The sequence below is a fragment of the Heliangelus exortis genome, chromosome 26, assembly GCF_036169615.1.
Source record: "Heliangelus exortis chromosome 26, bHelExo1.hap1, whole genome shotgun sequence".
In the NCBI taxonomy this organism is placed as follows: Eukaryota; Metazoa; Chordata; class Aves; order Apodiformes; family Trochilidae; genus Heliangelus; species Heliangelus exortis.
Window position 1 is genome coordinate 330345 of NC_092447.1, and position 25680 is coordinate 356024.

The 25680-nt window shown below is 55.5% G+C and overlaps 4 protein-coding genes across 9 annotated transcripts in view; all 4 read right to left on the reverse strand.

The window, feature by feature from the left end:
• Positions 1 to 6839, reverse strand: part of KMT2A (lysine methyltransferase 2A) — a 42362-nt gene extending 35523 nt beyond the window's left edge. For 2 of the 3 annotated variants that reach the window (XM_071726761.1, XM_071726760.1), the window contains exon 1: positions 5597 to 5959. In XM_071726761.1, coding sequence (XP_071582862.1) covers positions 5597 to 5944 — 348 coding nt within the window. In that variant the 5' untranslated portion in view covers positions 5945 to 5959. Of the gene's footprint in view, positions 1 to 5596; positions 5960 to 6631 lie in introns of those variants that run through there. The other variant, XM_071726763.1, reaches the window with a different exon arrangement.
• Positions 6840 to 7833: 994 nt separating this feature from the next.
• Positions 7834 to 8778, reverse strand: ATP5MG (ATP synthase membrane subunit g). Its single transcript, XM_071726777.1, has 3 exons — positions 8617 to 8778; positions 8273 to 8433; positions 7834 to 8007 (listed from the first exon to the last, which is right to left on the reverse strand). Exons 1-3 carry the CDS (start codon positions 8669 to 8671, stop codon positions 7909 to 7911), a joined length of 315 nt encoding a protein of 104 aa, XP_071582878.1. The 5' UTR covers positions 8672 to 8778; the 3' UTR covers positions 7834 to 7908.
• A 48-nt stretch (positions 8779 to 8826) lies between these two features.
• Positions 8827 to 17770, reverse strand: UBE4A (ubiquitination factor E4A). Of its 2 annotated transcripts, XR_011722663.1 has the most exons (21): positions 17680 to 17770; positions 17329 to 17500; positions 17033 to 17209; positions 16735 to 16847; positions 16172 to 16324; positions 15908 to 16067; positions 15616 to 15818; positions 15274 to 15465; positions 14395 to 14728; positions 14132 to 14258; positions 13012 to 13319; positions 12639 to 12771; positions 11850 to 12037; positions 11575 to 11675; positions 11372 to 11485; positions 10629 to 10803; positions 10362 to 10542; positions 10021 to 10168; positions 9715 to 9872; positions 9035 to 9528; positions 8827 to 8950 (listed from the first exon to the last, which is right to left on the reverse strand). XR_011722663.1 is itself a non-coding variant. In XM_071726765.1 (20 exons), the coding sequence occupies exons 2-20, from the start codon at positions 17456 to 17458 to the stop codon at positions 9390 to 9392; spliced, it is 3234 nt and encodes a 1077-aa protein (XP_071582866.1). In that variant the 5' UTR covers positions 17459 to 17500; positions 17680 to 17770; the 3' UTR covers positions 8954 to 9389. The 2 variants fall into 2 exon arrangements, 1 of the variants encoding a protein (XP_071582866.1); XM_071726765.1 differs by lacking the exon at positions 8827 to 8950 and having other exon boundaries at positions 8954 to 9528.
• A 4441-nt stretch (positions 17771 to 22211) lies between these two features.
• Positions 22212 to 25131, reverse strand: LOC139807692 (G protein-activated inward rectifier potassium channel 4-like). 3 transcript variants are annotated; one of them, XM_071768997.1, is made up of 4 exons: positions 24992 to 25131; positions 24231 to 24448; positions 22951 to 24124; positions 22212 to 22737 (listed from the first exon to the last, which is right to left on the reverse strand). In XM_071768997.1, exons 2-4 carry the CDS (start codon positions 24402 to 24404, stop codon positions 22409 to 22411), a joined length of 1677 nt encoding a protein of 558 aa, XP_071625098.1. In that variant the 5' UTR covers positions 24405 to 24448; positions 24992 to 25131; the 3' UTR covers positions 22212 to 22408. The 3 variants fall into 3 exon arrangements, with proteins under 3 accessions (XP_071625098.1, XP_071625100.1, XP_071625101.1); XM_071769000.1 differs by having other exon boundaries at positions 22424 to 22639; XM_071768999.1 differs by lacking the exon at positions 24231 to 24448.
• Between the last annotated feature and the right edge of the window lie 549 nt (positions 25132 to 25680).

Consider the following 25680-nt stretch of genomic DNA (forward strand, 5'->3'; position numbering starts at 1 on the left):
GGGTTTCCCTGAAACAATGCAGATACTACAGCAGAAAAGTTGTGAGCAAATCCCTAGTAAAGCATTCTTGAGCAGAAGTACTTTTCAAAGAATTTCTTGTCTATAGATCTCAGAGGAAAATATATCTGAAAAGGAGTAACTACCCTGCAGGTAGCAACTGATGTTCCAATCCCTGAAGAATAGTAGAACCTATGCCACCATAAATCTGCACAGGACTGTTATCAAAGCTGTTGGGAGCACTAACCCAGCAACACAGCTGTTCCAATTAGCTCATGAAAAGGTTTGTTTAGTTTTACAATAGAGTTATCAGAGCAACACTTAACTTGTCTTCCCATTCACCATCTCGGTTTGGGCCCCAATTATACCACACCTCATCTTCTTGGGAAGAGATAAGCTATTTTTAGCAGCTCATTCAGAAGCCTATTTAGTTACTACAGCACAACACCTAACAGACTCCTCTCAGCAGGTAAATATCCCTGGAGGATGGCAGTGAGTAACCCCAAGAGGAACACTGTGTAAGCTCAAGGAGATACTTCCCAAGCAATTAATTGCAACACAAGGCCACTAACGAGTGGCAGAGCTCTTGGGGTTACTGCTAGGTACTGACTGGGCTGAGGGTCTGCTCATCCTTTGGTCTTTATTTAGACGGAAGCTTCTAAGGGGAGCAACACAGCCTCTGCTGGGGACAGACTCTCACAATTCAGCCACTCTGTCACTACTGGGGCAAGCTAGGAGCAGCAGGACAGACTGACTTACAGGAGCAGTCCACTAACAACCCTCAGCTGGTCCCTGCTTTCCATCCTGAATGAGAAATTCAGATTTCCACTCTGAACAAAGAAGGATTTTTTCTTCAGAGCACCTGAAACAGTCTCATTCTGGTCCCAAAAAGTTGTCAACACCATCTGGGAGGAATAGGGTCAGCCAAACTATTGCCCAGAAAGACTGAGCTTGCACACAGTGAGAGGAAAGCCAGAGCTAAGCCTCCTGGACCACATCTAAGAGACCACTGGCAACACACCACTTCTGGCAAGCAAAATCCTTCTCTCTCCTCACTCTACAATGGACCTTTAGACAGCAACGCTTCAGCTGGGCTTGGACAACCAAGAAAAGGAAAGAATTCTAGAGCTTGTTGCTAAATAAAAGTAGATTTAGCTAACAAAACTGTCCAATGCACTGCAAAATTCAGATATTTCTGCACACAGTTACAGTATAATGCATTATAAAAGCCTTCAGTAGAGCTAAACTCAAAAGCACAAAGCACAGAGTGTTATTAAAGTCTCCCAACAGCCAAACTATGCTTTGCAGCTTGTTTCAGGGTAGGAGATGCACCCCTCTATGCTGCCCTTAGTGGTATCTTTTCACCTGAATGCCCAAGAATTCAGTTTCTGGCAGTGCACAGGCTGAGCTAAGTGGACCAACCATCACAAACTGCAATGCTCTCAGTAAAAAGAACATCAAAACCCCAGAAGTTTACACTGCATGGTCACCCAGCTTAAGGGATTCAACTGCTCAAGAAGCATCACACTTGAGTGTTTTGCAAGAACCCACATTCTTTGCCAAAGTCATCCTCAGTGGCCACCAATGTCAGAGAGACACAGATGCCTTCCAAGAAATGCCAGAGACATTTCCTCCACTGCAGTGACAAACCTTTGCAGGTTTAGGACCTGAACCAAGAAAGCAAAGCCCATCTACTGGGAGGCTCCCTCTGAATGCAGGTTACCTGTGTTCCTCTTCACAGAAACCAAACACAACTGAAACCTGAATGAAATGCCTCCCCTTCACAGTTTTACTTTGCACAAGACAGTCAGACCCTTTTCCCACTGGACTGTCACTGCAGAAGGATGGTAAGGGCTGGAAACCCCACAGCAAGTGCGTTCCCTCACCACAGCAGCAGGAGAAGAGCCTGCAGACCCTAGCCCACTTGCAGGTGGAAGCCATTGGGACTGGTCCACATATGGTGGACAGGTCAGGAGGACACAGCCTCTGCAGGGATGCACTCGTAAGCTGGTTACAAGAGGCTGAGAAGTGAACTACTGACTCAGAGTTACACTGTTCTTCCCTCACTTCTCCTGGTGCAGCACAGTAAAATCTGTAGTTCAGGGCTTTGGTGACAGTGCAGAAACATGCAGCCAGATGCTGCTGCTAGGGGCTGTCCTGTGAGCCTTCCAGCTGAGGAGGTACTATGTCAAGAAGTCCCTGGAGCAAACTGGTCAATGGACATTGCTGCATCACCTCTCACCAACGCTGGTTTCTCATGAAGAACTTCAATGTCCTCTCCACCAACAAGCCTCACCAAACTGCTCCCCTGAGGGTGCCAAGTACTGCCAAATAGTGACTGAGCTGTGGAGACAGGAAACTCACCCCAAGGCTTCAAATGTGTCCTTGGGTTTCCACACTCCTGGCAAAGCAGGGCTCAAGTCTCCAGGAAGGAGACAAAACATGAAGAAGCCCTCCATCTCCATCTGACCTGCATCACCTCCACCATGTGTCTCTCATTTTACAGCAACGTGTATGAGCAGTTATCTCCTTGTGCAAGTGCAGTATCTATGTCATGGTAACAGGCAGGGCTCTGTACCTCCACCTCACAGATTAAACACTATGACCATTCAACACAACACCAGAAGAGGAAATAAGACAGAGAATTTTAATGCTGTGGAGAAATTATCTGTCCTTCCAGCTCAGGTGTGACCATGGCAGCAGCAAGGAAGCCACTCCCTCCTCCTAGCACATGGATCTAGTACCATTGCAGAATAAGACATCAGTGAACACACACAACTCGAACGTTTACCTCATAAAAAATTATGATCTGTGTATAATTACAACAACACTACTAGAGACATCATCATCATCACTATATCCCATCCCACACCTCAAGTTTCTGCAACTTTCAAGCTGATACAAATTTATGGAGTCAACCATGAACATGCACCCAACATACTCTCCACTTTTGATGTTCCAAAGCTCTGTATAAACTTCAGGGATAGGGAGGGACCTCTGAGCTGGCACGCACAGCAGATACTTAACAACAAGCTTCATCTATACCAAATATTGATGTAATGAGTCAAAAACACACAATCCAATTTCCGTTATTATTGGAGTGCCATTCACATCAAGCGGAAAGGATTACACACAGGACAAGTGCTACTGTTTTCAACCAGTTCTAGCTTTACTGTGCAAAAAGTACCCCGCTCACTCTGGTGGTGACAAAATTAGTTATCACAACACTGCTCCCTTGAAGCGAGCTGGTTTCAAGATAAATCACAGTAACACTCAGCTGAAGCAGGAGTCAAGGATTCATACAAAGTCACCAGAAAACCAGAGAGTGCATAGTGAATCCCAGAATCCAGGTATTTTTTAGATTAGAAAAAAAACTTCTACATAACAGAAAAAAACAGCCCAGGAGACAAGGGAAAGACTGAGCATTACACTTGCTCTGAAATTCTACTTTCTTGTTACACCAAATTTTGATGGTAATGCACCATTTAAACAGGTACTGACACACCTGAACACTGGGTAGTCATTAATAAAAGGTAACACCTTCCCCTGATTGCTCTTGAACTCAAAGTGACAACTCAAGAGTTTACTCCTCATTTCCTAGACTTTTCACATCCCCCAAACCAACTCAATGAGTCACCAAAATTTAAATACTTGAGACTACCCACCCTCGGAGAGGAGAAACAGAAGCACATGCTGCAAATTCCTGCTGCACAGGAGTGAGGAAAAGCACCCTGAGGCTACCCCTGCCCTGCTCATAAGCACTCAGGTGAATCTCAATGTACAGACACCAAGCCATGAAGAACTTCTATCCTCATTTTCCACTGTAACGTTATTAGACAAAAATTTTTAGCAGCGAAGCAGACAAGTGATGTAAGAAGTAAAATTCATGAGATCCATGAGACTATGTCTTCATCAGCTACTAGCATCAAAGCCATAATACTATTTCATTGTAAAGCAATAATGCTATAAAGGCCAAACTTACAAAGATGTTTTAGGTTTTTGGAGATGCAAAAATATACTTCAAGACCACTCGAATTATAAAACAACACAACCCAAGGTCATTTTAGGAAAATTAAAAAAAAAAAAAGAGAGACAAAGCAGATCTCCTCCCCCCCCCACAATAAACTGAGCTGTGCTGCTAACCCTGTGGTCAGATTGGTTAGCCAGATTTTAGTCATTTCTGCCACTGAACTAGCGCTGATGAGATACTAACTTCTTTCAAGTCTACCTGGTAAATTCCATCCAACCTGGTCTACTGCAAACAGAAACATGCCCTCAACCACAGCCTTTGAGACACTGGCATTAAATAAAAGGGATGCTGGCAGGCAGTGAAAACCAAAAGTGCTCTAACTGCTGAGGGTGAAAGCACTTCCACCAACAGCTTGGTGCACCCCAACGCAACCCCGTTCCTTCCCACAGCCTGCCAGAGCTGGAACTCTCCCACCCAGGAATTACTTCAGCTCAGCCGTGAGCAACGAGCTCCACTTCACGGCACCCAGCAGAAACAGCGAGCCCGGAAAGACACAAGAAAACTATATTTTCATATACGTTTTCATAGGCCCTGATGTTTCCAGCAAGGGAAAAGCAAAGCAACTGCGCTTCAACTGGGCAAAATCCAGACAAAGATAGTCTCACCCACTCTGAAGCTGTCAATCTGCCTGTAGAAGGAGAGACAGAACTGGCCTTTCAAAAAAATTAAAGCATTCCTGCTGCAAAGGACCTGGGGATTGTTGTTGCCAACGCAAGGACGCATCTAACAAGTTATTTAAAACAAGGATGGGGAAAAGAAAGGATACAGCTTGTAATAACTAACACACCCCCATCATGTCTTCCCTATTCTGTCAATAGGTGGGCTGTTGTCAGACTCTTACTCTGCCTTAGAAAGGTTTAAAAAAAAAATTAAAAATGAAGGCAGGAAGAAAAACAAGTTTTTAAAAAAAAAAAAAGGGGGGGGGGGGGGGCAAAAAAGAAAATCCATCTAGCGCTGCCGGTGCCAGGAAATCAAGCTCGCACCGGGGCCGCGGTCTGGGTGGGCGTCCAGGGCGGCGAGGCGCCCCGACCCCACGGGGCACGCCGGAGGTGCCGCCCCGGTTCCCCGCACCCACTCCCCTCAGAAGGACGCGTTACCCCGCGGAGCATCCTCCGCACCGCAGGGAGCGGTCAGCCCAGCCCCACGGCCGCGGCCCCGGCCCCATCCTACCTCCCGGCGGCGGCAGAAGCGGAGCGGAGGGAGGTGAATAATGGAGAAGGCGGCAGCAAGGAGAGCACACCGGCGGCGTACGTGGGGAGGGACAGCGAGGGGGAAGCGGGGGGCGGCCGAAGCCCACCCCCCCATCCGCACCACCGCCGCCGGGCAGCCCACCCCCCTCCCCGCGGGCATTAGGCGGCGGGGCGCGGCCTTTGTGCGGGGCGCGGGCCCAGAAGGCGCGGTAGGTGTGTCCGGGTGTGCGGGCAAGGGGTGTGCGGGCAGGGGGTGTGCCGCCCGCCGGGGCGGAGCGGGGATGCTGCGGACCGGGACCCGCGGGCCCGTACCGCGCCCTCCCTCCCACCCGCCCCGCCGCCCCCCCCCTCCCCTCCCCGCCCCGCCGCCCCTCCTCACCTCTCCGCTGCCCGCCTCGGCGCCGCAGGCCGCACGGAACCGCCGCAGGTTGATGCCGATGGCGGCCGAGACCTGGAGCGCCGCATCGAAGCCGGGTCCCACCCCGGCCGCGGGGCCCCCGGAGCCGCCGGAGCCCAGCGCTGCCCCGCCTCCCCCGCTTCCCGCCGCCCCGCCGGAGCACGGGCCGCCACGCTCCCCCTCGCCCGCCGCCGCCGGCGCCGCCGCCGGCTCGGCGGGTCGCAGGCTCCGCACGGCCGGCACCCGCACCCGGGACCCCCCTAGCCCCCGGCGGCCCCAGACGCCGCTGCCGGGCCGGGCAGGGAAGCGCCACCGACCGCTGTGCGCCATCTTTACTGTGAGGCGACGAGCCAGAGAGCGGGGCCGGGCCGCGCCCCGTGTCGTGGATAGAGCCTCGAGAGCTCTCAGAGATGCTGCATAAAAGGGGGCGCTATGCAGGTTGCGGGGCCCCACCATCCCGCCGCCCCTGCACCTGGACAAGCGGTTCGCGACGGGTGCTAGTCCGGCATAACGCTGGGCGATATACAGGGCCCCGGGTCCGAGTCCCGGCGCAGCCCGCCGCCCTGAATAGCACGGCCTGCCGCCACCGCCGTCCCTGAAACATGGGAGGTTCATGCAGGCACAGGGCCCCTGGCGAGCGGACCCCGGAACCTGGCTGGCACAGAACAGGACCGCAAGCAGCCTGCATAACCACGGCGGCAATGCTGAACGAGAGCGCGAGGCACCGGCGCCCAGGACCGCGCATAGAGCATAGGCAGCCCCGCCATAGCGCTAGCCCGTATGCAGGGCGCGGGGCGGGGAGCGCCGAAGAGGGCCCCGCAGCTCCCGACAGAGCTCCCGGACACATAGGGACCCCTCCCCGCCCCGCCGGACGCCCTCCGGCCGCACCCGCCTTTTCTCCCTGGCTAGTGCGGAGCAGGGGGTCGGGACTCAAAGGCCCGGCCAGCCCGTCTGAGGAGAAAGCAGCCGCCCAGGTAGGCACGATGTGCTGAGGTACCGTGAGGTGATGATGCTCACCCGCTCCGCCTCCCGCCCGCTCCGCCTCGCCGCGCTTGTTGGCCGGGTGGGTGTCCCTCCTGCTGCCATGTCCAAGGGGAACGTGGTGGCAATGGCAGTAGGCCTGGAGTTCGCTCCTCTCCCTGGCATCACGCGGCAGGCTCGTCTTCCTCTTGTCCAGTACAGCAAGAGCAGGGTTAACATCCAGCAAGTGCCTGCTGTATACCCTGAGAAGGACAACACTGCAAAGACACCAGTACCACTCATAAAACCCCACTGGTTGGGGAATGTAAGGTACCTGTTGCCTCTGATGCTCCTCAGCTGAAAGGAGAGATTGACTGAGGAGAGGCTGTTTGCCCTTCGTGGTGTCTGTCATGTTCCAGAGCACAGAACAGCTTCTGGAGCCCTATGGGTTTACAGGTGGTTCATACCTGGAAGCGTGGCCAGGGCTCTGTCTCAGGAGCAGAGCTGGGGTGGCTGCTCACAAGGGGTTCAAGGGAGGAAAATTAATATTAGATAGTTTTTCTGTGAAAGGGACTGGCGTGTTTCCAAGCTCTCCCCTGCTTTGCTGGCTGTTTAACCCAATCCTGTCAGTGCAGCAAGGCTGACAGCTCCCACGACCCAGCACCGGGTGTGAGCTGCTGCACCAGCACCATTTCCAGTGCCTTCGGGTGCCCACCCCAAGAGAGCAGCACAGGGAGGTCAAGTCACTGCTCTTTGCAGGCAGGTTGCCTCCCACCATCTATCTGCTGGGTGCTGGGTTTATGATGGGAGTGAAGTTAAGATTTGCTGATGTGAGAAAGCATCACCTCCTCCAAGGGGAGGGAGGAACTGCCAACTCCTCAGCAGCAAAGGAAAAGACAGGAGCACTCAGCAAGTCCCTGGGATAAAAGAGGGGAGTGGGCGTTCGGGGCAGCTCAGGTCCTACAGCTGCTCCCATCACTTACCTGGGGAAGAAAGAGAGATTTTAGCCTCTGTCTCCCTAGGTTGTCACTGTGGCAGTCACAACTTGTTCCTGACCCAGCAGCTGCTGCTTACCCTTTTTAACAACAATAAAGCTTTCCATTGCTGCCATAAAATACAAAGCATGTAAGCTCACCTGCACTGGGGTGCAGTGTTGAGAAGCATCTTCTGAGACAATAAAACCCAGCAGAATTGCCTTGGAGCAGTGCTCCATGCCCTGTAAACCCCAACCGCCACAAAAAGATCACGACAGCTGGACGTGGGTTCCCAGTTTTATTGTCACAAATCCCTGCTACAGACGTGGCACCGCAGATGGTGGTGTTGAGGAGCAGCCTTCAAACATTGTACCCGATCAGGCCACCTTTGCCTATGATCTCCCCGATGTAAAACCACATCAACACCTCAGTGGCCACCAGACCATTTCTCAGTGCTTCCTGAAAGGGAAAAAAAAAATTTCTCAGCGCTTTCTGAAAGGGGAAAGAAAAAACAACCCATAAACAAAACAAAGCTCAAAACCAACGGTAAGATCACTGAGCTCATCTCTTAATGACAAAAGAGAAAAAAAAGCAAGCAAACTGGGGTACCCTGTGGAGAGCCCACAAGAGAGAGCAGAAAAGCCTGAGGAAGCTCGGGCTTTGGGGGAAAAACAAATCCATGGGTCCTTAACGCACACAGACAGGGTTCACTTTCTTCCCTTACCCTGACAGTTAGCTGGGCCAGGCGGCCGGTCTGGAAGCTCCTGACCATGCCCTTCACGCTGTCGATAGCCCGGGGGATCTCGGCGGGGGTCGGGGGAGCCAGCTCCACCTTGGCGTAGTACCAGAAAGTGGCCAAGCGCGGTTTCGAGTAGGCCACGGCGGCTGCAAGGAGAGGAAAAGGCCTCCGCGGGCCGGGGGGTAAGGGAAGGGACCGGGGTCGGGGGGTGTCCCTCACCCCACCCCCCCCCCCCCCGATCCCCTTCCTCACCCCCCGGGCCATTCCCCTTGGCCTACCCGGTCCCGCCCCTCACTCCGTTTCCCCGTCCCTGCCGCCCCGTTCCTCACCATTGATGAGCTGCGGCCCACGGGCGGCCAGACGCTGCACAAACCCCTGCGCCATCTTGCCGCTGGCGGGCTCCGAATGTCACCTCAGTGAGGACCCCGCCGCGACTGCCCCAGCGCTGCCTGCAGACAGGCGTCTGCAGACGGCAGCCCCCAGCGGCAAGGACCCCACGCCACGAGGAACCCGGTTCGAGACCCCGGGCTGTGCCGTTCCCGTTCCCGCTGCCAGATCACGGGGGACCGGCCCAGCTTCCTCCCTCCTCTACGGCCTCCACGCAGAAGCTAAGGAGGCTTTTCTACACCTAGAGCCTCCCCGCGTCCAGACTTCTACCGCCAGCTGTAAGATCATAGCTATATTTAATTTCCAACGCCCCCCGTGTTCCCTTCCAAAAGATCATTTGGAAAACAAACGGGCACGTACGCGGTGGGATAAACCGTCCCCCTCCCGTCCGTGCCGTCTAACCGGGGGAGCAGCTGCGGAGGCATTGCCTTCGCATACAGTTACAGGGTTTCAACACAGCAAGAGAACAGAGGGAGGTTTTTGGTGTCGCTGGAGAAGACCACAAAGAGAGGGCCGAGGGCACCAGGCTGTGGTCTTCCCCCGAGGCAGAGGCTCAAAGCTGTAGTGCAGTGGAAAGTCTTAGCACTAGAGAGTAAGTCTTGAAAGGAAAAGACAGAAGGGATGGAACGGAAGGGCCTAGGAGAGGCAATGCTCCACAGCTCCAGCCTCTGCCCCCGCAAGGCATTTCTCTCGCCAGTAACTGAGATCCTGGTGTTCAGTTCAGTGTGTCCTGCAGCTCCTCCTTCTGCTTTTTCCTCTCTGCAAGCCACCGCTGGATCTTCTCTTTGAGCTCTGTGTTTGGTCTGATCTGGTCCATAGTGAGGGGGCTCCGGTTGAAAGGATCCGTCTGGTCACTGAAAGACAAGCATCACGGAGATGATTTAATTAGTTGGACAGTGTCAGTGCTAGAAATGAAAAGAGAGGAAAATGGGCCAAGAAGAGTGGCATGATATTCCTGCTGTTAAGCAAAGCAGATTCACTGAGTATCATCAAAAAAGCAAAATGGATCCCCAGAAAGCCCAGGAGCTCATGATGAGTACCTGAGGAGGTGCCGGGCAATAGTGGAACGGTCCACAGTGACCCTGGAGGAGGGCAGGATCACAGGGTCTGACATCAGAGTGCTCATGATCGGATCCAGGAATTCATCACAGGCATCCGCATACGTCTCCTCCTCCTGCTGCTGGCGGTCTGCAAGAGACTGGAGACACGGGGGGCATTGAGAGACTCAGGTTCCCACCTCTGTCCTGCTCCCAGAAACCCAGCTCTGCAGTGATACACAGATGGAAGAGGACACCAGGAAACAGTTCCACTGTTTTCTGTGAGCTTAAATTGACTCTAGTTCTGACCTTGATCCTCTCAGCAAGGTTACTGAAGGACACTATCATGTTGCCAGGCTTGTTGATCTTCTTCAGGACCCGAACAGTCTGGGCAAAGAGTGTGGGCGAGTAGGAGCGGCCATCCTTGGGCACTGTGGCACAGAAGTTTTCTTCATCCCTGCACACAGGTTCAAAGAGAGCAAAAGGCTTAAGAATCCGTGTTTACTGGGCTGCAAAACAGTCCTCACAACAGCTGCATGACCACAGGAAGGAACTCAATGCTGTACTGTAATGAAGGGATGTAATGTTAGCCACCATGTCCCCAGTGTGGCTCCTGCCACTCAAGTGACAGGCTCTCCTATGTCACCTACCCGAGGTTCAGGTAGATGGTACAGATGTCTGACACAAGCTGCTGTGGCTTGAAATCAAACTCGCTGAAATCCTTGACTTTCAGAGCTCCCATTTTAGGCCCAACCAGGTGTTGCAAGAAGTAGTTGAGCATGGAGATGATGCGTTCAGCGAGGAAAGGATGCACGAACAGGGACTTAATTTCTGGAACAGAAACCAACAGTTCTCTGAGCTCTGCAGCAATCCTGCCCCAAACCCAGGCTCCTGCCCAGCCATGTTGCTCTCCCTACCTGAGGTCAGGAAGGCCAGAGTGCCAATGGTTTCATTGGACATGATGTTGTGGAAGCGGGCCAGCTGGCCAAACATCTGCAGGCTGGACTCCTTCTCCCGGCGAGCCTCCTGGGACAGACTGTCCCACTCACCACGATCCTTCTCGATCTGCTGAACTTTGATCTTGCTGAGGTACTGCAGAGACAATGCAGAAAAGGGGCTGGGAGAACTGGCAGGAAAATGGGCAGCAAGGCCTGAGCCAGGCCTGTTCTCTGCTATTCTAGGCTGCCACAGGGGAGTGCTTGGAAAGGTCCCTCAGAGCACAAATGTTCCACAAAACATTAGCCTCTAAACATAACCAGATGGGTGATACTCACACCACCCATCTTATCTGCCAGCCTCCTAACAATCAATTGTACAAGAGGTAAAAGCTGCCCAGAAATTCCTTTTTAGCAGCCCTGACGGGTGTGGAGAGACAGTCCTCACCCCCAGGGACAGGAGTTCACCTAACTGCCTGGGGACAAAAGACCTTTGTTAGGACAAAGCACCTTCAGGAAGACCCAGGGGGGTTGATGATCAAACCCTTGTGGGCTGTTCAAAGCCTGGCTGCCTCCAGAGAAGCTGCAGGCAGATCTGACAGCCCTCCACCCCTTCTCCCACCAGCCTGCAATAGCTTCTACAGCATGGACACTACAGCCAGCAATGTGGGGAGGGGGAAGGACTGCTGCTGGTGGGACACCAACAGCCCCACGCTCAGCCTCACCTGTATGGCTTCATCCAGCAGGAAAATGGCATCATTCATCAGCAGGTTCAGGAAGCGCAGGAAGAGCGGGGGGTTCATTGCCTCCAGGTTCTCTGAAGCGTAATCAGCCAGAGCCTGGGAAGGGGGAAGAGGATGGCACAGGCTGCAGCACAGTCCCTGCAGCAGAACAGGCCCCCACACTGTACACTTGCCTCCTGCCTCACCTTGATGCTCTGCCTGTATGAGTCAGTGCCCCACATGTACCTCAGGATAGGGTACATGGGGCGGCGGTAGTTGAACTTCTGCTCAAACTGGTGTGGGTCACCTGGGCAGGAGTAGAAATAAATGTGTTTCATGAGTTCCTTCTCACAGTCTGAAATAAAGCCCCTGCTCCATCTCCAGAGCAGCACGCAAGACACCACAGCAGGAGAGAAGGGGCAAGGACCTGCTATAATTCCCTTGCAGATGTCACAGCACAAAGACAGTGCTTCCCACTTACCTGTGAACTCAATGTCCACAAACACTTTGATGAGGGCTTCAGCCAGGTGGGCAGCGTTTGGGTACGAGCAGAACACACGCTTGCGATGGAACACACTGGAGACAAGTGGGCTCTGGGCCTGGTCCAAGTGAGGCATCACAGCCTCCAACACCTCTGCCAGCTTGGCTCGCAGGTGAGGGTTTTTCATCCTGCAAGAGAAGACCAAGAGATGAGAGAATGAGGACTGGGGTGTGGGAACCAAGGGGTTCAGGAGACTCTCCAGAAGCTACCCAACTGTGTGACCATGGGTGAAGTTGGTGACCAGCTGCTGCCTCTCAGTGCCAGGGCAGTGAGTGCCCAGGGTCAGAGCTCAGGCAAAGCAGCCAAGGGTGTGGGAGCAGCAGAGCTGTGCTCACTGTGTTTACACACTAGCACAAACAGACCCACAGCACCAGCACAGCATGCGCAAGGATCGATAAACCTGCTCAAATTTGTGCAGCAGCACTCAGAGATATCCCAAACAGATCAATCCCCTGACAAGCACCAGGTGGACTTGAGCTGACGAGGCTCCTATGAGATACACCCACTCAAGTGTTTGGACACCAAGTACCATCTATACCTCAGGCGAAGCCCACATCCTTCAGGCAGTGCCTGGCTCACAGTGCCTCCTGCAGGCACTATTTACCTTTCCCCATGAGATCAGCCCACTTGGGGACCTTGGGAATATCTCAGCCAAAGCCCTGACAATTCCCACCTTGTTGTTCCCCTCTGGGCACTCTGCACAGGGCTCACCCTGGGAGCTCTACACACCTTTCCACATCACCCATGAAAACGGTAACGAAGTGGAGGACATGCTCCAGAGAATCAGCAGAGGTCTCCAAGATGTCATCAGCAAAACGTCTCAGGAAGATGAAGAAGTCACCCAGGTTATCAGCAAAGAACTCTGCCAACAGAGAGGGTAGGTGAGCTCCTCCTTGGGGCAGCTCACCTGTCCCTTTCCTAGCCCTCAATTCTGACTGAAGTTTTGGGAAGTAATCCGCTGGATTTAGACACCACAGTGAGGAGAGGTGCCCGGCCTGATGGCATCTGTAACACACAGGGTTCACTGCTCCCTCTAGACTCTCAGCCTGGATGGTTAATCCCAGTGGGCAGGCAGACCACTTAGCAGGACACACAACCTCACCTGGCACGTAGGCCAAGGCACTGTTCTCCACCTCTGGCAGGGGGAAGCTTAGTTGGAGTGGCTCTGTTCCACGGTTCCCCAGGGCCAGCTGTACCAGCAGGACAGCCATGGACACCTGCAGGTTCAGGCAGTTCTGCAGCATCTGCGGCTCTGTCATCGCCGTCTTTGTGGAGAGATAGATGGTCATGAGGCGCTCAAACTGCTCCCGGAGGCTGTCGGCAGCGGGGCTGGAGCTCTGCTGAGCTTCTCGCCACGCCACTTGCAGGCGGTGGAGGCTTTGGTTCATCTTCACCATCTGGTCATGCAACCTGCCCAGAAATCAAGGTGTGGAGTGACAGATACACATTCAGCACTCTTCATGGTGCCTGAGCAAGACATGAGCTAGAACTCCTTTTTGTCTCTTTCACACTGTTCCTGGATATAATCTAGCTGGGACACCAGCAATAGGAACCCTCTAGAGTCTTGGGTGGACACCAGACCCTGCTAAGGAAGAGCAGCCCCTCAAAGGGCAGTCTGGTAAGCTGAGGGAACAGGCAGCCTCCTGGTCCAGCCATGAGGCCCTGGGGTCACGAGGGCCAGCCCCAGAGAATCTCCAGAGACACAGGCCAGGTGACACTGCAGTCTCCCAGCAATAAGCCCCCTACAGAACTTTTCCACCTATTCGTATATTTAGAAAATAAAGCAGAAGGGGAGTGTCCTTGGATCAATGGTGATCTCACAATATCCAGGCAATGATTTGCAGAGGAAAGCTGAGAAACAGAGCTCTGCTCCACAAACCATCTCTGCTGGGAGGGCTCTGCCACTGAGGTGCTCTCCACAGTAGGACAGCAGCCCATTCCCTAACAAAAAGAAGTGTGTGACACGTGGACACATTCTACAAATCACAGAGGCTCGTTAGACTCGGAGCATCAATGGACAAGCTTTCTTCCCAAAAATTAATCAGCTTGAGGTTCAACCATTGCTCCCAACAGCAGGTGTGAGGTAGCTCCTAATGCAACTGGAGCATTCTCATTACTTGCAAATACCAGACACAAGCCCACACCTGAAAACCCTTTCTGGAACCCTGAAGTGTCTCTGCAGAAGCCTGGAGGACAACATGGTGCCAGGAGGCATTAGTTACCTGTGGAACCCCAAGTGAAGGGTGTACTGTGTGAGGACCAGGTTTTCTGTCACCAGGTTGTAGCTGTTGGCAAACTCAGGCTCTTGCTGGCCCAGAGGAGGAATCAAGCATGTTTCCTTCTCCAGATCTGGAATGAGAAACCACCTCTGCCTCAAGCTCTCTCCTCACTCCTCTCAGCTCCTTTTTACTGCCACCACTGGGAAAGGCAACAACCCAAGGAGATCCCCTGTCTCCTTCCCTCACTCCCTGAGGTGTGGGCAAACCTTTCACATGGACATTCTTGCTTCTCCTCTCCTCTTCGTTCAGCTCCTTCAGGGCACAGTAGGTGGGGTCAAAACTCAGCAGCCGGGGGGAGTTCGGTTTGCAGAAGGGCTGGCACAGCCTGAGGAGGGCAGCTCCCAGATTGAGGAAGAAGGCATCTGAGGCATACATCTGGAAGAAGATCTCTGGCATCTGGTTGGCCCAGATCTTAGTGCGGCCTGCATTGGCCTGGAGGCAGTTTCCCAGCCAGGACAAAACCCTGTGCTTTGTCTCTGGAGACAGCTGCAGCAGGTTCTTAAGCATCTGGTAGATCTTCTCATGGAACTGGGCCATGAACTATGAGAGAGAGCAGAAGGGAACAAGAGGAGCTAGTGGTGAGGTGGCTCCCATGTCTCTCCTGTTGTTAAAGTTCTAGGAGCTCCCCCAGCTCCTGACTGCACCCAGAGTCAGCCTCTGTTAACCACCCCTGACATACACATCATGAGCAGGCCAAACCCTAAGGCCAGCAGAGCGATCAGGACCCTGCTCAAAAGCCCATCCCAAAACCACAAATTTACACATTTGTGGCAGCAAAAGTAACCTCAGGAGAAGGTGACTGTGTGCCCAGCCTCTACTCCTGAGTCTTCTGCATCTACATCCTGATCCCTCCAACCCCTTCCTGCACACCCTCTCCAAACCCTTCCTCTGAGGGGGGAACCTGGTTGCCCCCATAACATTACCTGGTGCTGTCCCTGCAGGCAAGTCAATTAACATTTTAATAACAGGACAAACACTAAAAACTGTTTCCTGGTGGTTATACCAACACCAGCAGCTCAAGCCAAGCTGCCCCAGAGCTGCTTCTAAAACCCAGGGAGAAGCAGCCCAGTCCTGCATCTACCTACCTGGTGGATATTGGATTCCTGCACTTTGATCTCCTGGGGGCTGGATCGGGAGGGGTTTAGGAAATAGCTGTGGTTCTCCACCACCCCAGGGGTCTTCAACAGGCAGGAGATGTTCAAAATGCTGCCCAGCAGGGTCTTCTGGTACATCTGCCCATTGCTGGGGTCTTTAGGCTGGATATAGCCTGCAAAAACCTAGGAAGCACAGCCAGGCAGTCTGAGAACTAGAAGAAAATCCAGTAAATAACCCCAAAACTGGGTTTGGGAGATAAAGGAGAAGAGAGGCAAGAGTGGAGTCATGGTGACTGCCAAGGAGCTGCCAGGAGCTGCAGGGGAGGCACCCACCTGGGCTATGTCCTTCTGCTTGGTGAAGTAGATGAGCACATCAAGGTACGTGTACAGCAGGATCTGGCAGAGATCAAGATCCCTGACCCTGGCCAGGAGGATGTCGAGCACAGGCACCATCACCTCCCCAAAGGTCCGTACCTCCTCGTCCATCCTCAGGGCTTCGATCACCTCCTCCAGGAACTCAGCCACAGCTTCAAAGTCTGGTGGGGGGGAGGTCAGGGCTGTTTGTCCCCACACCTCCCCCTTCAAAAACAACAGCCCAACCCAGCTGGCAGCCCAACCCACTTACATGCTCCTCTCAGTGCCTCCAGAAGCATCTCCACCAGCTGCTCATACACATTCTGGTGGACATAAATCTCTGGGGTGAGGAGGATGGTACGGGTGTTGGACACCGTCAGGTTTCGGCAGCGCACAGCAAAGGGCAGCAGGTTCTCGGGCACCTTGGTGATCTGGGCAAGGACAAGGGAACAGAGCTAGGACCCTGTGATCTGCTCCAGGCCTACTCAGCACCTGGGAACAGAGCCAACCCCTCCTGGCAGCAGCCCCTGCCCACCTCTTCTCTAGCCCTCTGGAAACAGGCATAGAGGTAGCGTAGGATCTGTCTCTCCCCAGCGTCCCGGTCAGCAGAGAGATTCTGGGTGCTGGAGGAGGTCATGTGGATGAGGTGGTTCCCTGGCTCCTGCAGCAGCAGGCGGGTGAACAGGGCCTGGGCAGCAGGATAGACAGACTGAGGGAAGCAGGGACAAACCCTCTGGGAAAAGCAGCCCCCTCCCCCCCCCTTACTATGGGCACTTATTTCTGCTTTCAAGAACTCTCCAGCCCTCAGGAAGCCACAGAGGGCCAGAGCCTGGGCTGGGCTTGCCCCTCAACTCAGCAGCTTCTCCAGTCCCATTAAAGGGGGGGGCAACAGCCCCAGCATGAGTTGTCTGAATAGTAAAAACCACCACAAACAACTGCCTTACACCCCACTCCAGAAAAACTCTTTCTTGCCATCTACCTGCATGGCCCGAAACCACAAACCTGCTCCAGCCTCAGGCCCCAGTCCCCCCCTGGCTATCACCAGCACCAGAAGCTCCCCCCTAGGCCCAGGGACAAAACCCCTCCCACTGACCCCACCTGCTCCACATTATCCATGTCCAGCCAGTCCTGGTCATCCAGGTCTGCAGCCATTTCCTCCAGGTAGACGCAGCGTGCTGGGATCCCATTCCCGCTCTTCATGCTGGGGTCACCTGAGGAAGGCCCAGGCAGACCCATTTTCCACCCAAACCCAGGGAGAATGGTGCCTGTGGTGCCGCAAGGCTGGAGCGGGCTCGCTCCCTCCCCCAGCCCTCCCCTCAGATTCCTGACACCTCTGCCCAGCCCCAGGGAGCTTCTCATCTCCCCCCAGACTGCCCAGGGCTCTCCTAGCACTCACTGTTATCAAGGGTGATGAGAAAGATCCTCTGGATCATGTGGTTGATGTTGAGCTGCTCGCACAGCTCCCGCTGTGAGCGGAATGAGCGGCTGATCTCTGCCACCGAGTAGTCACACTCATCCAGGCTCTCTGAGACGCTGTTGTCAGAGTCATCTTGACTAGGTAATGCCTCCTCACCTGCAGAACAGAGGCCTCAGCACCCCTAGTGTCCCCTCAGCAGCCCCTTCAACGTTCCCCAGAGCCCCCTCAGCGTCTCCCCAGAGTAGTCGGTGCCTGCCCCACCCCACCCCCGGCACCTGTTAGCTGCCGCCGCTGCTGCTGCTGCTGCTTCTGGACGGCGGCGAAGTGCTTGGCGTCAGCAATGGAACCGAAGAGGGCGGCGAAGGGGTTGCTAGAGATGCTGTTGTTGTTCTCCTGGTCGGTCATCGTCCCCTCAGGGCCACGCCATGCGGGAGAACCAAGGCGGGGCTACAGGGAGAGCCGCTAGTAGGGCCCGGGCGGCCGGACAAGGCGAACCCGGGCCCCGCAGACCCGCCCCAGCCCCACCACGAGGGCCTCGCAGAGCCTCGCCTCCACTCCACCCCGGCCCGGCCCAGCCCCGCTCCCCAGGGCCTGCAGAGCTTCTGGACCAGCACCGCCGCACTCACCTCCAGAAAGCGCTGCACCACTCCACCGCGCCGTCGCGCCACAACAGACGTCACCAACCCGCGCCAGGAGCACGCAAGGCGGGCGGCGGCTTTAAATATCGGGAAGGGGGGCGGGGCTGCGGCGGTAACGCCCCCTGGCGCGAGGAGTACTGGGAGGTCCTGCGATTTGCATATGCAAATCATCTCATTAATAATTAATCAGCTCGATTAGAATAATGCAAATCATCTCATTAATATTTAACAAGTTTTACATTGACCAGTACATGGTCTATTAGCATTATGGAAATTTTGCTCATGAATAATTAATCAGATCAATAGACACATCATTCCTTCATTTGCATAATGCAAATACGGTCATTAATAATTAATCAGATCAACATAGGCCTGTACAAGGACGATTTGCATTATGTAAATTCTTCTCTTGAATAATTAACTGGCCTCATAGACATTTGTCTAATTTCTATAATGCAAATAGGATCATTAAAGATTAATAAAAGCCATATCGACTTGTTGTTGGAATATTTGCATTATGGAAATTTTGATCATAAATAACTAATGAGCTTTCTTTTGGCTTCAGTTTTGTGTGATCTGCATAAGGCAAATTAGGTCATCAATAATTAATTAGGCATAGTTACTTATAACTGCTGTGCAAGATCTATAGGGTTAAGACATACCAAGTGATACAGGAAATTACTCAGTGCTTAACGTATGAATGTTTTGAATGGACAAGAAAAAAAAAAAACCTTGGTTCTAGACTAGAAATTAATGTAAACAATTGGCGAATTAAAAAACAGGATTATGCAAATAAGAAAGTATGGTAATTGTCTCTTTTTTCAAAGTTTTTAATTTACTATTTAACAAATAATTAGTCAAATTTATTACACCTGCTTATTTGCATACTGAAACACCTGCTTATAATTACATAATGATGGTGAAAAAAAAAAACAACGCATAATGTTGACCTAATTTGCTTAATAATCATATTATTTCCTTAATTATTTTTAAATTTCTGGTAGTTTTTCCTCATCTCTTCATTAATATGCAAATATTTATTTATATAGCTATTGTTTAATCTATAATATAATAAATATAGGCCCCCCCCCCCCCTCCCCCTTCCTCCCCCTCCCTCCCCCCCCCCCCCATACCCCCCCCCCCTCCCTCCTCCTCTTTCCTCCTCCCTCCCCCCCCCAATCTAAGTATCCCGGGGGTAGGGGGGGGGGTTGTTGGAATGATCTTTTTATATATTGTAGATGTACAGAAGATTTTGAATCGTCTCTAGGGATCTGGGCAAACCTCTGGGGTGGGAGCAGGTCTAGGGCACAGCGTGGGAGGGGGGGGGGGGCAGCTCTGGGGGGGCCTTCCTGGGGCCAGAAATGGAACTGGGGGGAGTTTGGGGGTGGCATTTGGGCCATAAATGCGGCAGCGTAAGGGTTAAAATCTGGAGTGCCGGGGGTCTGGGGCAATGTGTGGGGCTGGTGAGTAGGGTTGGAAGGGGGGGGGAAAGGGGGATGTGGGTGGAATTGGGGCTGGTTCACTGGAGCCATTCATTGGGTAGAAAGGGTTAATATCGGGGACCTCTGGAGGAATGTGGGGGGTGGGGGGGGCAGTTGGAGAGTGGTTCACTGGGACCATGTGTGGGGTGCAAGGGGTTACTTTCTGGAGTGGAAAGGGGGCGGGGGGGGGGGGAGGTGGCTGTGTACTGTGAGGTCACCGTGGACTCTCACGCTGTGCCAGCTCAGTGGTTCATAAATACACGAAAAATGCAAATACAACGACCACTATTGGTGTTTGTGGGGGCACCCACGCCGTGTCTGTAGGAGTTCAGATACACACAGCCCTCCCCCACACCCCCACCCCCAAGCAGGACCGTCTGTGTCCCCCCCCCCCCCCATGATGTCACTGGATGCCATTCATTGGGTAGAAAGGGTTAATATCGGGGACCTCTGGAGGAATGTGGGGGGGGCAGTTGGAGAGTGGTTCACTGGGACCATGTGTGGGGTGCAAGGGGTTACTTTCTGGAGTGGAAAGGGGGCGGGGGGGGGGGGGGAGGTGGCTGTGTACTGTGAGGTCACCGTGGACTCTCACGCTGTGCCAGCTCAGTGGTTCATAAATACACGAAAAATGCAAATACAACGACCACTATTGGTGTTTGTGGGGGCACCCACGCCGTGTCTGTAGGAGTTCAGATACACACAGCCCTCCCCCACACCCCCACCCCCAAGCAGGACCGTCTGTGTCCCCCCCCCCCCCCATGATGTCACTGGATGCCATTCATTGGGTAGAAAGGGTTAATATCGGGGACCTCTGGAGGAATGTGGGGGGTGAGGGGGGGCAGTTGGAGAGTGGTTCACTGGGACCATGTGTGGGGTGCAAGGGGTTACTTTCTGGAGTGGAAAGGGGGCGGGGGGGGGGGGAGGTGGCTGTGTACTGTGAGGTCACCGTGGACTCTCACGCTGTGCCAGCTCAGTGGTTCATAAATACACGAAAAATGCAAATACAACGACCACTATCGGTGTTTGTGGGGGCACCCACGCCGTGTCTGTAGGAGTTCAGATACACACAGCCCTCCCCCACACCCCCACCCCCAAGCAGGACCGTCTGTGTTCCCCCCCCCCCATGATGTCACACAGACACCCCCAGGACCCCCGTGCAGCGCGGTCGCGGGGAGGGTGGGCTCACACATTGATCTTATGTATGTACTCAAATATACGCTTTAATATATTTCTTTATTTAATATATAAATTTATTTACGCATGTATTTGTACACGAATACGCATTTTCACACATCCCTGGATTTAACCCGTTCTTCCCCAAGGCCAGGGGTGCCGCGGCCGCGGGTGTACTCGGCAGGAGCCACGGGGGGGAGCACGGGTGTGCGGGGGTCCTAGCCTGGGACGGGGGGTGGTGGTAGTCTGCTCCTGATGAGTAATTACTGGGGTGGTTAATGATGAAACCTGGCTGAGCCTGGAAAGGGGGGGCCCCACCGCGCTCAGGCCGAGCTGGTTACTGCCTCCCCTGGTGCTGCTAATTGAACTGTATTAATGTAATTAAGCTCATTAATTACATTCGTTTAATAGCGTTAAGCTGAGCCCGCTGCGGCTGGCGCTGATTTGGGGGCGGGGAGGGTTGTAGGAGGGGTGGTACTGGGGACCATGTGTGGCCAGGGGATCCGGTGTGTGTCCTGGAACCAAGTGTGGGGCTGGGGGGGGGGCAACGCGTAGGGCGGACGGGGCGATCTGGGGGTGTCGGGGGGCGGTGGGGTAGGCGTCGAGAGATGTCTGGGGAAGTCCTGTAGCGACGAGTGGGGTGATCGGAGGGGACCTTGGTGCGAACTGTGGGGACGGTTTTGGGGCTGTGAGGGGCGTGGGGCGATGCCCGGGGGTCCAGCGGAGGCCGCGCCCCCCCGGACTACATCTCCCAGTGTGCCGCGGGGCGACGAGGGGGCGGGAGAGGGAGGAGCAGCCAATCAACGCGGGGCGGGTCCGAGCAACCAACGAGAGCGAGGATCTACCGAGGAACCAATGAGGGAAGAGATGGGCGCGGCCGAGAGCAGAGGAGCCAATGAGATCGAGGATTGGCTGAGGAACCAATCAGTGCGGGGCGGGGCCGAAAAAAACAATGAGGGAGGAGCGGAGAGGGGCTAAGGATGGGAGAACCAATGAGATCGAGGATTAACCGAGGAACCAATCAGCGCGTGCGGGTCTGAGAAGCCAATGAGGGTGGAGTGGGGAGTGGCCGAGGGCTGAGAAGCCAATGAGGGCAAGCATTGTCCGAGAAGCCAATGAGAATCGAGCGAGGCGGGGCCTCGAGCGGACAAATAAATTACGAGTGCACGGGGCGGGGCCTAGGTCGCGAGAGCCAATGAGGGCGAGGATTGCAGATAGAACCAATCAGCGCGAGGCCTTGCCGAAAAAACAATGGGCGCAGAGCGGGGCGGGGTTGAGGGCGTAGGAACCAATCAGCGCGGCTCAGGCCTGAAGAGCCAATGAGAGCGGAGAGGGACGGGACCGAGGACTGAGATGCAAATGAGTGGGAGATTTGGCCGAAGAGCCAATGAGAATCGAGCGAGGCGGAGCCGCGAGGGAACAAATAAATGAGAAAGACGCGGGGCGGGGCCTAGGCCGCGGGAGCCAATGAGGGCGAGGATTGGGGGAAAAACCAATCAGCGTGGGGCGTCGCCGAAAAAAAACATTGAGGGCGGGGCCGGGCTGGGCTGAGGGAAGAGTCACCAGTCAGTGTTTCAAGGGAATTAATAGGGGCGGAGCTGGGCGGGGAGGAGCCAATCAGCGCGGGGCTGAACAAGCAATGGTGGCGGGAGCGATGGTGCCAGGGGTAGCCAAGGTCCCGCTCCCCCCCGGGGCTCCGGTCGCGCTGAGGAGGGGTCGCGCTGCGTCCCTGTGGTCAGAGGGCTCCCTGCTGGGAGGCAAAGGGTGGGCGAGCGCGCTTCTCCCCGCCCGGCCCGACCCCCCTGGGTGTGCAGCAGCCCTCCCCACGGGGACTAACTAGTATCGGACAAACACAACCCTCCCCCCGTGCTGGTGTCTTTATTGCAGAGGCTGTCACCTCCCCTGGTGACTGCACGTGCCTCCTGACAGCAGAACAACTCTGCACAAATAATGCCGGGAGGAGGTCTGAGGTTGGCTATGGCACTGTGGGCACGGGATGCCCCGCCAGGCACAGGGGACACGGCCGGATGCCCCCTCCCCTCCTGCAGCCCCCCGGCAGCAGCTCAGGCATTGGTCTCCCGCATCTCGTCATGGCTGCCTGGAACGCTGAGCTTGGCCAGAAGGTCCTGAGTGGGTCGCGCCCCTGGTAGGGCACAGGGCTGCAGGAGGTGGTCCCAATAAAGGCTGAGTGTGGAGTGTTCCTGCTGCTCCAGCTCCTTCAGCTCATGCAGCTCCTTGGCGCTGGCTGCTGGTGTCTGCACCTCGAAGGTCATGTCGAAGCGGCTGTAGTCCACCTGGAAGGCGCCTTTCTCCAGGGACATGCAGGGCTCAAAGCGGTACCCCCAGAGGATCTCATCCTCTGTGTAGGAGGTGCGGGCTTGGCACGTCATTCCTGCCAGGAGACAATGCCTGAGATGCTGCTGCTGCAGCTGCAATTAACCACCCTCCACCCCACACCACCAGGCAGGGAGTTGGTTACAGTCCCAGGCATCATCTGCTGGGGTATAGGCCCTGAATCTGAGCTCACCTGGCACTTCCAGGCCCTGAGGTGACACCTGTCCCCACCCTAACCCCCCTGCCTCCTTCACCCCCCTATTCTGCTCACCCGTGGCTTCCACAATGCCCTCGAGGATGATGATGATTTCAAACTGCTCCCGGCACAGTGACTCAGCTGAGAGGTCCCAGAAGGGACTCTGGGGGTTGATGACATGGCAGATGATCTGGGGCTCCACCAGGAACAGGCGGTCCTCCCCTGTGTCGTATCCCAGGTTCAGCTCCGACTGCTCCAGGGGGATGAACTCCCCCTCAGGTGTCTGCCGGGACTTGATCAGCTTGGCCCGGATCTTGGCATCCACCATGTGGCTGTCCCTCAGGTCCCCCACACGGAACATCAGGCAGAGCTTCTCGTCTCGTCGGGAGACAACGCAGTTCTTGCTGAAGATGAGGGTCTGGGCACGCTTCTTGGGCCGGGAGATCTTGACAAACATGCAACCCACCATCAGGGCATCAATCATGGAGCCGATGATGGACTGAGCCATCAGCAGGATAACACCCTCGGTGCAGTTGGCCGTCACCATCCGGAAGCCGTAGCCAATGGTCCGCTGGCTTTCCACTGAGAAGAGCAAGGCAGCGATGAAGCCGTCAACGTTCTCGATGCATGGCCGCCAGTTGGGGTCGCCCTGGTGCCTGATGTCATCCCGCACCCAGGCATCAAAAAAGTAGATGCTGCCGAAGACCACCCAGGTGACAATGTAGCACATCATGAAGACAAAGAGGAACCAGCGGTACTTGAGGTCCACAATGGTGGTGAAGATGTCTGAGAGGAATCGCTTCTTCTCCTGGATGTTGCCCAGGTTCACGCGGCACTTGCCTACCTTGGTGACATAGCGCTGCCGCTGCCGCTTGCTGGCCTGGACCATGGGCCCATCCTCCTCCAGCAGCTTTCGGCGCCGGCTCTGCAGTCCCTCAGCAGTGGTGCCAGTGGAGGCAGCTCGGGCAGGCACCTTTCCGTGCACCGAGGTGGGGATGCTGGGCACGCTCAGGGCATGCAGTGGATACCAGTGGGCACCGGCAGTGGGCGGTGGAAACCGGAGTGGCTCGCTGGGCCGATGCGGGGTAGCCACGCCAGGTGGCAGGGATGAGGGGCCAGGGACAGTGCTGCTGCTACCGAGGTAGGGTGGGGATGGGCAGTTTGGCATCAGGGAGCTTCTCGTGGTGGTAGCAGTGGCTTCCTGCAGGCTGTCCTCCACTGGAGCCCCAGGGGCAGATGGGACTTCGGGCTGTGGAGGGGGAAAGGAGCCAGTGGGTAAGGAACGGCTCCTGACAACCGCACCCATCTGGCGGCATCATCCAAAGGGTGCCCGGGAGCCCCAGCAAGAGCCATACCTGCTGGGAGAAGGTGCCATAGCGGCCGGAGCTGGAGGGTGGCCGGGGCAGGTAGGCCAGCATATGCTTGGCGGTGGGGGTCTGCGCTGGGGGGATGGAGTTGCTGCGGCCACGGGGCTCCTCGGAGCCCGTCCAGCCCCCTCCCAGGCTGCTGTGGGCACAGGGCAGCACCATGGTGGGGCCGAGTGGGGGCTCAGCCCTGGGCCGGTGGCAGGGTCCTGCGGCAGGGGACACAAAGCAGGGGGGTTATTTTGGAGAAGGTGGTGGGGCCGGCAGCGCACGTGCTGGCGATGGAGCCGTGCCGGGGCGGCCAGGGGCCGGCAGCAGATGGCTAAGCCCATTAGGGGCCATAATTGCATTGCAGAGGCAGGGATGGAGGCGGCCGCCGGTGGCGGGAGTAGCCACGGCAGCCGGAAAGCCACAGGTGAGCTCTAGCCCCGTGTTCCTTCTGTTAATTGCTATTTCCCTAATGAGCTTGGAGCAGAAACACGCAGCTCTGGGCGAGGGGGGCAGCCTCCGGAGAGGGTCACTGGGATGGTGGGGTTCCCACATGGGGATGTGACGAAAGGTGACGTCCCTGGAAGTGCTGCCCCGAGAGCAGCCACCGGCAGGGATGGGACCGGGGGTGCGGCCGCTCCGGCATCCACATCCCGCACCTTTCCCATGCCCACCAAGCTCCACCTCCCCCCCGCCTGGGACCGGTGAGTCCCACGGGCTGCCCTCCCGCCCTGCGCAGACCCCCGGGGTGAAGGGGCACCCACCTCATGTCCAGGAGGAACAGCGGCCGGAGCGGCAGACGTCGTGCTGGGCTGGCGGCTCCCGCTGCGCCCCGGCCGCCGCCGGGCATCTTCTCACCGGTGGTGGATGGGAATCCTGCTGTGCCGGTGGGAGGGAAGTTCCGAGGGGGAGCTGGGCACCCACCGCCAATCCTTCTCCGTCGGCAGAAGGTCACCCGTTAATCTGTCTCAATGACAGGCACAATTACCTCGACACGATTAAATTGGAAGGAGCGGGTGCCCGGGGGAAGGAGGAGGAGGGGTTTCCCTGCGGATTTCCCAGCTCTCGCCCTCGGGTGATGCTCCCCGCCTGCTCCTGGGGACAGGACCGGCAGCAAGAGCTGGAAGACGTTCCTCACCTCCTATCCGGCCTGTGCTCCAGGTTGAACAAGGTCCGTGCTCACTCACCCTCCTCCTCTTGGGACCCCCCCCCCGCGAAGGCCCTTCCCCGACACTCACCATGGCTGGAGCCCCCGCGCCATGAGGATTCGGTTATTTACTAGCCGGGCCCCCGAAACCTCCGCTGATAAGAAAGACGGCAGATGAAGGAGAGATTAGTCACTAATCTCTCAAGGAAGATGAATCTGCAAGCCGGACCCTGAGGAAGGGATGCGCGCAGGGGCAGACGGGAGCGCAGCGCGCTCACAAAGTTGGAAATTTCCTGGAGGTCCTGT